The 14975-nt window shown below is 39.6% G+C and overlaps 1 protein-coding gene across 1 annotated transcript; it reads right to left on the minus strand.

Annotated features, from left to right (window-relative positions):
* Positions 1 to 9893: 9893 nt before the first annotated feature.
* Positions 9894 to 14814, minus strand: LOC147356986 (histone H4-like). Its single transcript, XM_086342774.1, has one exon. The coding sequence runs from the start codon at positions 10927 to 10929 to the stop codon at positions 10618 to 10620; it is 312 nt and encodes a 103-aa protein (XP_086198900.1). The 5' UTR covers positions 10930 to 14814; the 3' UTR covers positions 9894 to 10617.
* Positions 14815 to 14975: the final 161 nt, after the last annotated feature.

Here is a 14975-nt window from a genome sequence, read left to right on the forward strand (position 1 = left end):
TTGCTGGGTTCCCTGGACTCCACCACTGCTCATCAGGTTTTCTACTCTCATCAAATGACCCAAAGATTGTGCATCAATGTGATATTATACTCAGAGTGTCTTCTGTGCTTGCAGGTGGCCCTTTCAGGATGTGAAAGTGGTATGTTTTCTAGAATCATTCACTAGGAGAGAAAAAACTTAGATGAGAAAGTTGGGGCTTTCTCACTGGTTTAGTGTAGAGGTCAAATTGACTCTAAATTCCTTCTGGGAATGAGTACAGGGGCCCTGGTGGTAGAAAGAGGCTTATAAATAGAATAATGTGGAGGATTCCTGTAGTCCCACTAGAAGGCTGTATTATGGTTAATAGTGTCAGCAGCAGCAGTGCAGGTTTGTGTCCATGGAACTAGGTATGTCTCTATGTGTGAAGAACAGAGTGATTCTTTCTGTGTGTGTGATTTTTTGTGTGTTGTGTTTTCCTCAGTTTATGTTACCCTAAACATCACTGTTACTGGTGTCAACTTCCTACCCGAAATTCACACCACTGCACTATGAATGAGTAACTATATAAGAATTAAACAAAGTATACACGTTCACTGTATGCTTGATTTTATATCAAGTGAAATCTTTTAACCTGGAAGACAAATCCCATCACTACCCAGTGAAATGTTTACAGGATTCTTTTTAATTTGTATTAATTTTTTTTTTTTAATTGGCTGTGCTCGGTCTTCATTATTGCACAGACTTTTCTCTACTTGTGGAAAGCCAAGGCAACTCTAGTTGTGGTGTGTAGGCTTCTCACTTTTGTGGCTTCTTTTGTTGCAGAGCAAGGGTTCTAGGGTTCTGGGCTTCAGTGCTTTTGGGATGTGGGCTCAGTAGTTACAGCTTTTGGGCTCTAGAGCACAGGCTCAGTTGTTGTGGTACACCAGCTTATATGCTCTGGGTCATGTGGACTCCTTCCAGACCAGGGATCCAGCCTTTATCTCTTGCAGTGGCAGGTAAATTCTTAACCACTGAGCCACAAAGGAAGCCTTGTAGGAGTGTTAATGAGCAAAACTGTTTCAGAATCCCCCTTATTGTGTCAATCACACCTTGATTTAATAGTAAATCTCATCTCTTAGTAGGTCTTATAATGTTTTGATTGGTCATGATTCATCACTCTGACACTTCCCTCATTCAAACTCTTTCTTACTAGAGCCTCCTAATGAATCCTCCCCCGTCACCCTCAGCCCCCAGTACTGGGGAGGCTCCTTCCTTCTGCAGGGAGCCCCAAGTGGTACCCACATGCTGCACCCAGTTCTAGAGCAATCTGACAAAGGAGGAGCCTCCAGACATAGATGGAGGAAGTTCAGGCCAGCTTTGCCTCTTAAACTTTGAAGTGTCTAGTCAGTCCTGTTAACTCAATGTACCATGTTATTCAGTACAGCTCTAGAACTTTTCCGTCTTTGTATTAAAATTGTATAACCATTGAACAGACCCTCCGTGTCAACCTCCTTCCAGCTCTTGGTATCACCATTCTACTTTCTGCTTCTCTGAGTTTTCCTTTGGTTACCTCAGCAGTATTTGTCTTCCTGTGACTGGCTAATTTCAGTCTTACCAATATCCTCCCACTTCATTAATTATTTCAAGTGACAAGATTGGCTTCATTATTAAAGACTGAATCGCATTCCAGTGTATGTATACACCATATTTTCTTTAATGATTTATCTGCCTGTGGACACTGGGCAGTTCCTCTATATTGGTTTTTGTGTACAATGTGGCAATGGATATAAGATTGTAGGTATCTCCTGGACCTTCTTGCTTTATCTCCTTTGTACATAAATTCAAATAAATGATTGCTGGATCTTATGGTAAGTATTTTAATTTTTTGAGGGACTTCCAAACTGTTCCATAATGGCTACATCATTTTCCATTCTGACCAAAAGGGCACAAAAGTTCCACTTCTCCACATCCTTGCTAACATCTGTTATTTTCCTTTTATAATACATATCCTGGAAAGTGATTCTCTTTTTGACTTGATTTCCATTTCACTGATCCTTAGTGATGTTAGACACTTTTCTTATGTATATTGATCATTTCTCTGAAGAAATGTTATTGAAGCTTTTTACACATTTTTTAAACTCAGTTATTTGCCTGCTGTTGTTTTGAAGTTGAGTTGTAATACCTTCTTATATATTCTGGATTTGGTCCCTTGTTCAAAGTTTGCAGATACTTCCTCTCATTTTATAGGCCGTCTTTCTGTTGATTGTTGAGGAGCCTATCCTTTCTTCTCTTGGTAATTTTAGGACCTTGGCAAAGATCATTTGGCCACACATGTGTCTACTTATTCGTGACTCCCTTCTTATGGTTCATTGGTCTCCCTTCCTGTTTTGTTGCTGGGAGAACACTGTTTTGACTGTTGTGGCATTCTTATGTGTTTTGAAATCAGGAAGCCTTAAGGCCCCATTGATCTTTGCCCTCAAGATTGTTTTTTCTCTTTGGGTTTCTTTTGGGTTATATAAATATTAGTATTTTGGTATTTCTTTTTCCATTTATATAATAATATCATGAGATTTTATGAGTTGTTTATGTTGTCTAAATCCAAAGACTTTTAAAAAAGAAAGAAACTAGGTTTTACTGGTGGGATTTCCTTGGGTGGATTTAGGCAGTATCACTGTGAAGTTGTTGCCGGGGAGTTTGATGAGATGGGGCAGTGCTGTTGGGTTAGTAGAATGAACATGTGGCCACTGAGGGAAGGAGGGTCTGTCTGCTGATTCTCAAGGAGAATCTTGGGGTGAGGTCTCCAGGCTGTGAGTACGGAGATGACTTTCAAAAAGAATATGGGGCTCTGTTGTCTTCCACTATAGGGTCTAGAGTATGACAAGGAGTTAATAGAGTCAGAATTTTAGTGAGGAAACACTTGAGCTCTGCCCATTCTTAGCTAGCTCTTGGTCCAGGCTGCTCAAATCAGTGCTCAGATCAACTGTGAGACTTCGAGTGTCACAGACTTAATTAAGCCAACAAAGCCCAGCACAAATGGCTGCTTCCCCAGTTGGTGCACCTTAACTCCTCATCCAGACTTGGTCAGTGGAAGGGAAGCTAATTCTTGGTAGAGCCATTATGTGGCCTTTGGTTTATAAAGTCCTGGTGGTCAGTGGAAGGGAAGCTAATTCTTGGTAGAGCCATCATGTGGCCTTTGGTTTATAAAGTCCTGGGCTTTGAGACAAATTGACAGCCAAACAGACCACCGGCCACTCAGCAAGGTGACCAGGGCATTAAAAAGGCTGTTGTGACACAGTTGACCATGTGAAGAGTCTGTGGAGGATAGACAGAGTTGGAATCCTGTGGTCTTTCTGAGGGGCTTTGCTCAGAAGAAGCTTGAATTTTGGATCAGGGATTGAAATATAGAGACAAAAGGTGGAAGGAGGATTTGAGCTCTGTTTCAGGCTCAGGCATCTTCTCCAGGGCATCAGCTCTCATCCACAGAAAACTAGGTGCAGGGGAATTTGAGAGATGGGGGCATTCATCATTGTGTGACTCTTGAAAAGTCACTTGATCTCTCTAAATTTCAACACCCTCCCTGGAGGCGCCAAGATGGCGGAGGAGTAGGACGGGGAAAACACTTTCTCCCCCACAAATTCATCAAAAGAGCATTTAAACGTCGAGTAAATTCCACAAAACAACTTCTGAATGCCGGCAGAGGACATCAGGCACCCAGAAAAGCAACCCAACTTTTCGAAAGGAGGTAGGAAAAAATATTAAAGACAATAAAAGAGACAAAAGAGGGAGGGACGGAGTTCCGTCCCAGGAAGGGAGTCTTAAAAAGAGAGAGGTTTCCAAACACCAGGAAACCTTCTCACTGCCGAATCCGTGCCGAGCTTTGGAAGCACAGAGGGCAACATAACAGGGAGAAAAAATAAACAATTAAAACTCGCAGATTGCGAGCCCTACGGTAACTCCACCAGCGGAGAAGCAGCGCAGACGCCTGCATCCGCCATTAACAAGCGGGGGCTGGGCAGGGAGGCGCGGCGCGGGCTGCATCACTGAGAGTAAGAATCTGGCCTGAATACCCTGAGCACTATCTGAGTGAAATAATTTGGGCTAACAAACCAGACTGCGAAAAGCCAGCCCTAACCTAAGACACCGCCAGCCTGCGCACGGAACAAAGGACTAAACAGAGATAGCCGGCTGCAGACCTTCCCCCTCCGGTGACAGGCAGCCAGAGCCGGAAGGGGGCAATCGCAGCCCCAGAGAGACATTATCTATAAAACTGGCTTCTTTGCTAACTAAAACTTATTGGGGGTCTGGACGGTCAACATCTGCCTGAGAAGGTGCGCCGGTTTTACACCCAGATAACCGAGTGGCAGGGAGGCGATAAGTCGCAGCATTGGCGCTCGCCAAACACCTCATCACCTGAGCTGCTCGGACCTGGGAAGAGCACAAAACGCAGGCCCAACTGAGTCTGCGCCTCTGAGGACTACCTGAGTGCCTGAACCTGAGTGGCTTGGACCTGGGAGGTGCATGCAACCCAGGGCCAGCCTCGGGATTGCTCCCGGCGGAACAACCTAGAGCCCGAGCAGTGTGGGCAGGGAGGCTACACGCGCCGTGAGCGGGGGCAGACCCAGTGTGGCTGAGGCACTGCGAGCGCATGCCAGTGTCATTTGTTTGCAGCATCCCTCCCTCCCTCCCCACAGCGCGACTGAACAAAGAGAAGAAATACAGCTCCACCCACCAGAACACCGACACAAGCTTCCCTAACCAGGAAACCTTGACAAGTCACCTGTACAAACCCACACACAGTGAGGAAATGCCACAATAAAGAGAACTCCACAAACTGCCAGAATACAGAAAGGACTCCCAAACTCAGCAATTTAAACAAGATGAAGAGACAGAGGAATACCCAGCAGATAAAGGAACGGGATAAATGCCCACCAAACCAAACAAAAGAGGAAGAGATAGGGAATCTACCTGATAAAGAATTCCAAATAATGATAGTGAAATTGATCCAAAATCTTGAAATTAAAATGGAATCACAGATAAATAGCCTGGAGACAAGGATTGAGAAGATGCAAGAAAGGTTTAACAAGGACCTAGAAGAAATAAAAAAGAGTCAATATATAATGAATAATGCAATAAATGAAATTAAAAACACTCTGGAGGCAACAAATAGTAGAATAACAGAGGCAGAAGATAGGATTAGTGAATTAGAAGATAGAATGGTAGAAATAAATGAATCAGAGAAGATAAAAGAAAAACAAATTAAAAGAAATGAGGACAATCTCAGAGACCTCCAGGACAATATTAAACGCTACAACATTCGAATCATAGGGGTTCCAGAAGAAGAAGACAAAAAGAAAGACCATGAGAAAATACTTGCGGAGATAATAGTGGAAAACTTCCCTAAAATGGGGAAGGAAATAATCACCCAAGTCCAAGAAACCCAGAGAGTCCCAAACAGGATAAACCCAAGGAGAAACACCCCAAGACACATATTAATCAAATTAACAAAGATCAAACACAAAGAACAAATATTAAAAGCAGCAAGGGAAAAACAACAAATAACACACAAGGGAATTCCCATAAGGATAACAGCTGATCTTTCAATAGAAACTCTTCAAGCCAGGAGGGAATGGCAAGACATACTTAAAATGATGAAAGAAAATAACCTACAGCCCAGATTATTGTACCCAGCAAGGATCTCATTCAAGTATGAAGGAGAAATCAAAAGCTTTTCAGACAAGCAAAAGATGAGAGAATTCTGCACCACCAAACCAGCTCTCCAACAAATACTAAAGGATATTCTCTAGACAGGAAACACAAAAACACTGTATAAACTCGAACCCAAAACAATAAAGTAAATGGCAACGGGATCATACTTATCAGTAATTACCTTAAACGTAAATGGGTTGAATGCCCCAACCAAAAGACAAAGACTGGCTGAATGGATACAAAAACAAGACCCCTACATATGTTGTCTACAAGAGACCCACCTCAAAACAGGGGACACATACAGACTGAAAGTGAAGGGCTGGAAAAAGATTTTCCATGCAAATAGGGACCAAAAGAAAGCAGGAGTCACAATACTCGTATCAGATAAATTAGACTTTAAAACAAAGGCTGTGAAAAGAGACAAAGAAGGTCACTACATAATGATCAAAGGATCAATCCAAGAAGAAGATACAACAATTATAAATATATATGCACCCAACATGGGAGCACTGCAGTATGTAAGACAAATGCTAACAAGTATGAAAGGAGAAATTAACAATAACACAATAATAGTGGGAGACTTTAATACCCCACTCACACCTATGGATAGATCAACTAAACAGAAAATTAACAAGGAAACACAAACTTTAAACGATACAATAGACCAGTTAGACCTAATTGATAGCTATAGGACATTTCATCCCAAAAAAAAAAAAAGACTGCTCACTATGGCAATTATTGAAGCTGACTTAGGGTGACATAGAGGCTTATTTCCCTTTACCCTTAAAAAAAAAAAAAAACACCCTCCAATGTAACATATGGGTTACAGCCCCCACTTTGTTCCCCCTTCCTCCCCAACTGGGCTGGGTGTCAGAGGAGGTAATCATAGATACTCTCCATGAGCTGTAAAGCCTTGTTTCTGTGAAAAAGCTGGAGTACGGTTCTGTCCCCACTTACTTGGAGCCATCCAAATGCCCTCTGTGCTTTCAACCACTACTAAAGGTCCACCTTATTGTTGCCATCATTGAAGACTGAACACTTATAGAACGGTTATGAAGCAACAAGGCTTTACTTTTCTATTTATTTATTTGTCTACCTATTTATTTATTTGGCTGCATTGGGTCTTAGTTGTGGCACATGAGATTTTTTTTGTATCATGCAGATCTTTCGTTGCAGTGCACTGACTCTCTAGTTGTGGCACTTGGGCTCAGTAGCTGCAACATGTGGGCTTAGTTGCTGCAAGCCATGTGTGGGATCTTGGTTCCCTAACCAGAAATCAAATCCCCATTTGTGCATTGCAAGGCATATTCTTAACACTGGACTACCAGGGAAGTCTCTCCTTTATTTTTCTAATATTTTAACTGCACTTAATCATTCTTGGCCTCATAATACTAAAAATAGGCCATATTAACATTGCTCCAACTCAGTACAGGGAACTGAAGCAAAGAGGGTTCTATATGTGTTTCCCAAATATCTGCTTCTCCTAAGTGGGGTTTGAATTCAGCCCATCAGGCATGGTCACTATGCTCTGCTGAGCTTCTAAGTCTCAGTTAAATAGAGATATTTGCCTGCACATTCAGTCTGTTGGATATTTTCAGGGTACATAAAACTACATAATTTCCTAACTCCACCTTGGTCCAGGAGGTCCTGCTAGGCATCTGGTGAGGGAAGGGATTGAATTGTGGATCAATTATTATTAGTTTCCCTGTGGTCTTGTGCCAGCAAGATGTCAACAGCTCTCTTCATTGTAATGCATTTCCCAGGATGCTTCACCCAGAAGTCCAGAAAAAACATCACTCAGCAGTTCAAGAGCATCAATCTCCAGCTGGGTGAAGAGGGTTCGTTGTTGGACACGAAATATGGTGCACATTATAACTGACGCAGTTGAAGGTACCCTGGAAATTTTCTCATTAAGTTCACTCATGAATAATTATTGTAGTATGTGCAGTTCCTCATATTTAAGGGAAAAACTGTGAAATATTTAGCAATGTTCTTCTTTTATTTTACATGTTCAAATGGCAACTTACTACATCAGTTGGTACTGTTTTAACTATGGAAAGAAAGATGAATTTTATTTTTATTTTATTTTATTTTTTTTTAATTTTATTTTATTTTTAAACTTTACAATATTATATTAGTTTTGCCAAATATCGAAATGAATCCGCAAAAGGTATACCCGCGTTCCCCATCCTGAACCCTCCTCCCTCCTCCCTCCCCATACCCTCCCTCTGGGTCGTCCCAGTGCACCAGCCCCAAGCATCCAGTACCGTGCATCGAACCTGGACTGGCGACTCGTTTCATACATGATATTATACATGTTTCAATGCTATTCTCCCAAATCTCCCCACCCTCTCCCTCTCCCACAGAGTCCATAAGACTGATCTATACATCGGTGTCTCTTTTGCTGTCTCATACACAGGGTTATTGTTACCATCTTTCTAAATTCCATATATATGTGTTAGTATACTGTATTGGTGTTTTTCTTTCTGGCTTACTTCACTCTGTATAATAGGTTCCAGTTTTATCCATCTCATTAGAACTGATTCAAATGTATTCTTTTTAATGGCTGAGTAATACTCCATTGTGTATATGTACCATGGCTTTCTTATCCATTCATCTGCTGATGGGCATCTAGGTTGCTTCCATGTCCTGGCTATTATAAACAGTGCCGTGATGAACATTGGGGTACACGTGTCTCTTTCCCTTCTGGTTTCCTCAGTGTGTATGCCCAGCAGTGGGATTGCTGGATCATAAGGCAGTTCTATTTCCAGTTTTTTAAGGAATCTCCACACTGTTCTCCATAGTGGCTGTACTAGTTTGCATTCCCACCAACAGTGTAAGAGAGTTCCCTTTTCTCCACACCCTCTCCAGCATTTATTGCTTGTAGACTTTTGGATCGCAGCCATTCTGACTGGCGTGAAATGGTATCTCATAGTGGTTTTGATTTGCATTTCTCGGATAATGAGTGATGTTGAGCATCTTTTCATGTGCTTGTTAGCCATTTGTATGTCTTCTTTGGAGAAATGTCTATTTAGTTCTTTGGCCCATTTTTTGATTGGGTCATTTATTTTTCTGGAGTTGAGCTGTAGGAGTTGCTTGTATATTTTTGAGATTAGTTGTTTGTCCGTTGTTTCATTTGCTATTATTTTCTCCCATTCTGAAGGCTGCCTTTTCACCTTGCTAATAGTTTCCTTAGTTGTGCAGAAGCTTTTAAGTTTAATTAGGTCCCATTTGTTTATTTTTGCTTTTGTTTCCAATATTCTGGGAGGTGGGTCATAGAGGATCCTGCTGTGATGTATGTCAGAGAGTGTTTTGCCTATGTTCTCCTCTAGGAGTTTTATAGTTTCTGGTCTTACGTTTAGATCTTTAATCCATTTTGAGTTTATTTTTGTGTAAGGTGTTAGAAAGTGTTCTAGTTTCATTCTTTTACAAGTGGCTGACCAGTTTTCCCAGCACCACTTGTTAAAGAGATTGTCTTTAATCCATTGTATATTCTTGCCTCCTTTGTCAAAGATAAGGTGTCCATATGTGCGTGGATTTATCTCTGGGCTTTCTATTTTGTTCCATTGATCAATATTTCTCTCTTTGTGCCAGTACCATACTGTCTTGATAACTGTGGCTTTGTAATAGAGTCTGAAGTCAGGTAGGTTGATTCCTCCAGTTCCATTCTTCTTTCTCAAGATCGCTTTGGCTATTTGAGGTTTTTTGTATTTCCACACAAATTGTGAAATTATTTGTTCTAGCTCTGTGAAGAATACCGTTGGTAGCTTGATAGGGATTGCATTGAATCTATAAATTGCTTTGGGTAGTATACTCATTTTCACTATATTGATTCTTCCAATCCATGAACATGGTATATTTCTCCATCTATTAGTGTCCTCTTTGATTTCTTTCACCAGTGTTTTATAGTTTTCTATATATAGGTCTTTAGTTTCTTTAGGTAGATAAATTCCTAAGTATTTTATTCTTTCCGTTGCAATGGTGAATGGAATTGTTTCCTTAATTTCTCTTTCAGTTTTCTCATTATTACTGTATAGGAATGCAGGGGATTTCTGTGTGTTGATTTTGTATCCTGCAACTTTACTATAATCATTGATTAGTTCTAGTAATTTTCTGGTGGAGTCTTTAGGGTTTTCTATGTAAAGGATCATGTCATCTGCAAACAGTGAGAGTTTTACTTCTTCTTTTCCAATTTGGATTCCTTTTATTTCTTTTTCTGCTCTGATTGCTGTGGCCAAAACTTCCAAAACTATGTTGAATAGTAATGGTGAAAGTGGGCACCCTTGTCTTGTTCCTGACTTTAGAGGAAATGCTTTCAATTTTTCACCATTGAGGATAATGTTTGCTGTGGGTTTGTCATATATAGCTTTTATTATGTTGAGGTATGTTCCTTCTATTCCTGCTTTCTGGAGAGTTCTTATCATAAATGGATGTTGAATTTTGTCAAAGGCTTTCTCTGCATCTATTGAGATAATCATATGGTTTTTGTTTTTCAATTTGTTAATGTGGTGTATAGCATTGATTGATTTGCAGATATTGAAGAATCCTTGCATGCCTGGGATAAAGCCCACTTGGTCATGGTGTATGATCTTTTTAATGTATTGTTGGATTCTGATTGCTAGAATTTTGTTAAGGATTTTTGCATCTATGTTCATCAGTGATATTGGCCTGTAGTTTTCTTTTTTTGTGGGATCTTTGTCAGGTTTTGGTATTAGGGTGATGGTGGCCTCATAGAATGAGTTTGGAAGTTTACCTTCCTCTGCAATTTTCTGGAAGAGTTTGAGCAGGATAGGTGTTAGCTCTTCTCTAAATTTTTGGTAGAATTCAGCTGTGAAGCCATCTGGACCTGGGCTTTTGTTTGCTGGAAGATTTCTGATTACAGTTTCTTTTTTTTTTCTGCGGCCCTGAAAAGGGCCTTTAGTTTTTCTAAACGTTTCAAGCTAGATGCTTTGCTCAACCACCAAAACCATAAAGGGTACGGCCCTGACGTTTGAGCGCATAGACCACATCCATGGCGGTAACAGTCTTGCGCTTAGCGTGCTCCGTATAGGTGACCGCGTCCTGGATCACATTTTCCAGAAACACTTTCAGCACCCCACGAGTCTCTTCGTAGATAAGACCAGAGATACGTTTGACGCCTCCACGACGAGCCAGACGCCGGATAGCTGGCTTAGTAATACCCTGAATGTTGTCCCGCAAGACTTTGCGATGGCGCTTAGCACCCCCCTTGCCGAGGCCTTTGCCACCCTTCCCACGACCAGACATGGTTGCTGTCGCAATCTGATTACAGTTTCAATTTCCGTGCTTGTGATGGGTCTGTTACAATTTTCTATTTCTTCCTGGTCCAGTTTTGGAAAGTTGTACTTTTCTAAGAATTTGTCAATTTCTTCCACGTTGTCCATTTTATTGGCATATAATTGTTGATAGTAGTCTCTTATGATCCTTTGTATTTCTGTGTTGTCTGTTGTGATCTCTCCATTTTCATTTCTAATTTTACTGATTTGATTTTTCTCCCTTTGTTTCTTGATGTGTCTGGCTAATGGTTTGTCAATTTTATTTATCCTTTCAAAGAACCAGCTTTTGGCTTTGTTGATTTTTGCTATGGTCTCTTTTGTTTCTTTTGCATTTATTTCTGCCCTAATTTTTAAGATTTCTTTCCTTCTACTAACCCTGGGGTTCTTCATTTCTTCCTTTTCTAGTTGCTTTAGGTGTAGAGTTAGGTTATTTATTTGACTTTTTTCTTGTTTCTTTAGGTATGCCTGTATTGCTATGAACTTTCCCCTTAGGACTGCTTTTACTGTGTCCCACAGGTTTTGAGTTGTTGTGTTTTCATTTTCATTCGTTTCTATGCAAATTTTGATTTCTTTTTTGATGTCTTCTGTGATTTGTTGGTTATTCAGCAGGGTGTTGTTCATCCTCCATATGTTGGAATTTTTAATAGTTTTTCTTCTGTAATTGAGATCTAATCTTACTGCATTGTGGTCAGAAAAGATGCTTGGAATGATTTCTATTTTTTTGAATTTACCAAGGCTAGATTTATGGCCCAGGATGTGATCTATCCTGGAGAAGGTTCCATGCACGCTTGAGAAAAAGGTGAAATTCATTGTTTTGGGATGAAATGTCCTATAGATATCAATTAGGTCTAACTGGTCTATTGTATCGTTTAACGTTTGTGTTTCCTTGTTAATTTTCTGTTTAGTTGATCTATCCATAGGTGTGAGTGGGGTATTAAAGTCTCCCACTATTATTGTGTTATTGTTAATTTCTCCTTTCATACTTGTTAGCATTTGTCTTACATATTGCGGCGCTCCCATGTTGGGTGCATATATATTTATAATTGTTATATCTTCTTCTTGGATTGATCCTTTGATCATTAGGTAGTGACCATCTTTGTCTCTTTTCACAGCCTTTGTTTTAAAGTCTATTTTATCTGATATAAGTATTGCTACTCCTGCTTTCTTTTGGCCCCTATTTGTGTGGAAAATCTTTTTCCAGCCCTTCACTTTCAGTCTGTACGTGTCCCCTGTTTTGAGGTGGGTCTCTCGTAGACAACATATGTAGGGGTCTTGTTTTTGTATCCATTCAGCCAGTCTTTGTCTTTTGGTTGGGGCATTCAACCCATTTACATTTAAGGTAATTACTGATAAGTATGATCCCGTTGCCAAAGTATGATCCCGTTGCCATTTACTTTATTGTTTTGGGTTCGAGTTTATACACTGTTTTTGTGTTTCCTGTCTAGAGAATATCCTTTAGTATTTGTTGGAGAGCTGGTTTGGTGGTGCTGAATTCTCTCAACTTTTGCTTGTCTGAGAAGCTTTTTATTTCTCCTTCATATTTGAATGAGATCCTTGCTGGGTACAATAATCTGGGCTGTAGGTTATTTTCTTTCATCGCTTTAAGTATGTCTTGCCATTCCCTCCTGGCTTGAAGAGTTTCTATTGAAAAATCAGCTGTTATCCTTATGGGAATTCCCTTGTGTGTTATTTGTTGTTTTTCCCTTGCTGCTTTTAATATTTGTTCTTTGTGTTTGATCTTTGTTAATTTGATTAATATGTGTCTTGGGGTGTTTCTCCTTGGGTTTATCCTGTTTGGGACTCTCTGGGTTTCTTGGACTTGGGTGATTATTTCCTTCCCCATTTCAGGGAAGTTTTCAACTATTATCTCCGCAAGTATTTTCTCATGGTCTTTCTTTTTGTCTTCTTCTTCTGGGACCCCTATGATTCGAATGTTGTAGTGTTTAATATTGTCCTGGAGGTCTCTGAGATTGTCCTCATTTCTTTTAATTTGTTTTTCTTTTATCTTCTCTGATTCATTTATTTCTACCATTCTATCTTCTAATTCACTAATCCTATCTTCTGCCTCTGTTATTCTACTATTTGTTGCCTCCAGAGTGTTTTTAATTTCATTTATTTCATTACTCATTTTATATTGACTCTCTTTTATTTCTTCTAGGTCCTTGTTAAACCTTTCTTGCATCTTCTCAATCTTTGTCTCCAAGCTATTTATCTGTGATTCCATTTTGATTTCAAGATTTTGGATCAATTTCACTATCATTATTCGGAATTCTTTATCAGGTAGATTCCCTATCTCTTCCTCTTTTGTTTGGTTTGGTGGGATTTTATCCTGTTCCTTTGTCTGCTGGGTATTCCTCTGTCTCTTCATCTTGTTTAAATTGCTGAGTTTGGGGTGTCCTTTCTGTATTCTGGCAGTTTGTGGAGTTCACTTTATTGTGGTGTTTCCTCGCTCTGTGTGGGTTTGTACAGGTGGCTTGTCAAGGTTTCTTGGTTAGGGAAGCTTGTGTCGGTGTTCTGGTGAGTGGAGCTGTATTTCTTCTCTCTCCTTTCGAAGACTTGGGTTGCTTTTCTGGGTGCCTGATGTCCTCTGCAGGCTTTCAGAAGTTGTTTTGTGGAATTTACTCAGCGTTTAAATGTTCTTTTGATGAATTTGTAGGGGAGAAAGTGTTCTCCCCATCCTACTCCTCCGCCATCTTAGCTCCTCCTCCAGAAAGATGCATTTTAAATTCAACATTTGGTTCATGTTTAAGAGTGAAGATGGTCTCTAGCTATAGTTTGGACATTAGCTAACTTTTTAACATTAGCTGTGATATGTTCCTCCCTGAAGCCATGTTTCAAGATTTCTTTAAATTATTAGACTTTATTTAGAACAGGGTTACATTGACATAAAATTTGTAAAAGTAGTACAGAAAATTCCTATATCTTATCACTTCAGTTTCAGCTATCATATGTTACTCAGAGATAACATATGTGTGGAAGGTTTATTACAGTTAATGAGATAATATATTTTTAGCAATTAAAAATCCATAGTTCACCTTAGATTCACAGTTTTTATTGTTACACTCAATGATATTTTAAATATTCACAATATTATTATCACCATTATGGTAGCATACAGAAATCCATACACTAATGTTCACAGTGTATTATTAGTACTCACATGATAGAAACAACCCAAAGACCATAATGTGATGAATGAATGGATAAAATACATACATATATAAATATATATATATATATACACACACACACACTCATAATGGGATACTATTCAGCCATAAAGATGAATTAAGGATTGAAATATACTACAACATGGATGCACGAAATAATACAAAAATTATTATTCAAAGAATACAACAATTATTGTATTATTGAAAAAAATGTCTAGTGAAAGTAGGCAGGCACAGAGGGACAAATATTGTATGATTTCACTGGTTTAATGTATGTAGAACAGGCAAACACACAGAAACTGGGAATAGAAATTAACAAAGCCACGAGACTAGAGGAAAGGTGGATTATGACTTAATATGTACAGAGGTTATATTGGATCTGATGAAAATGATTTAGATGTAGATGGTGTTGATAGGTACACAGCATTGTGAGTATAGAAAATGCTACATAACTTTTTAATTCTTAAAAGTTATGAAAATAATAAATACAATGTATCTTTGATCACAGTGCTCAGTTGTTAAGTTGTGTCTGACTGTTTGTGAACCCATGGACAGCAGCACACCAGGCTACCCTGTCTTTCACTATCTCCTGGAGTTTGCTCAAATTCATGTCCATTGAGCTGATGATGCCATCCAACCATCTCATCCTCTGTGGCCCCTCCTTTTCCTCCTACCCTCAATGTTTCCCAGCATCAGGGCTTTTCCGGTGAGTCTGCCCTTCATATCAGGTGGCCAAAATATTGGAGTTTCAGCATCAGTCCTTCTAATGAATATTCAGGGTTGATTTCCTTTAGGATTAACTTGTGTGATCTCATTGCTGTCCAAGGAACTCTCAAGAGTCTCTTCA

This window comes from Bos grunniens, chromosome 16 (genome assembly GCF_055505025.1).
Source record: "Bos grunniens cultivar Pamir isolate PY7600 chromosome 16, Bosgru_T2T1.0, whole genome shotgun sequence".
Taxonomy (NCBI): domain Eukaryota; kingdom Metazoa; phylum Chordata; class Mammalia; order Artiodactyla; family Bovidae; genus Bos; species Bos grunniens.

Excerpts from the sequence above, each read along its gene's own strand:
- LOC147356986 (XM_086342774.1), bottom strand. The coding sequence starts at position 10,929 with ATGTCTGGTCGTGGGAAGGGTGGCAAAGGCCTCGGCAAGGGGGGTGCT.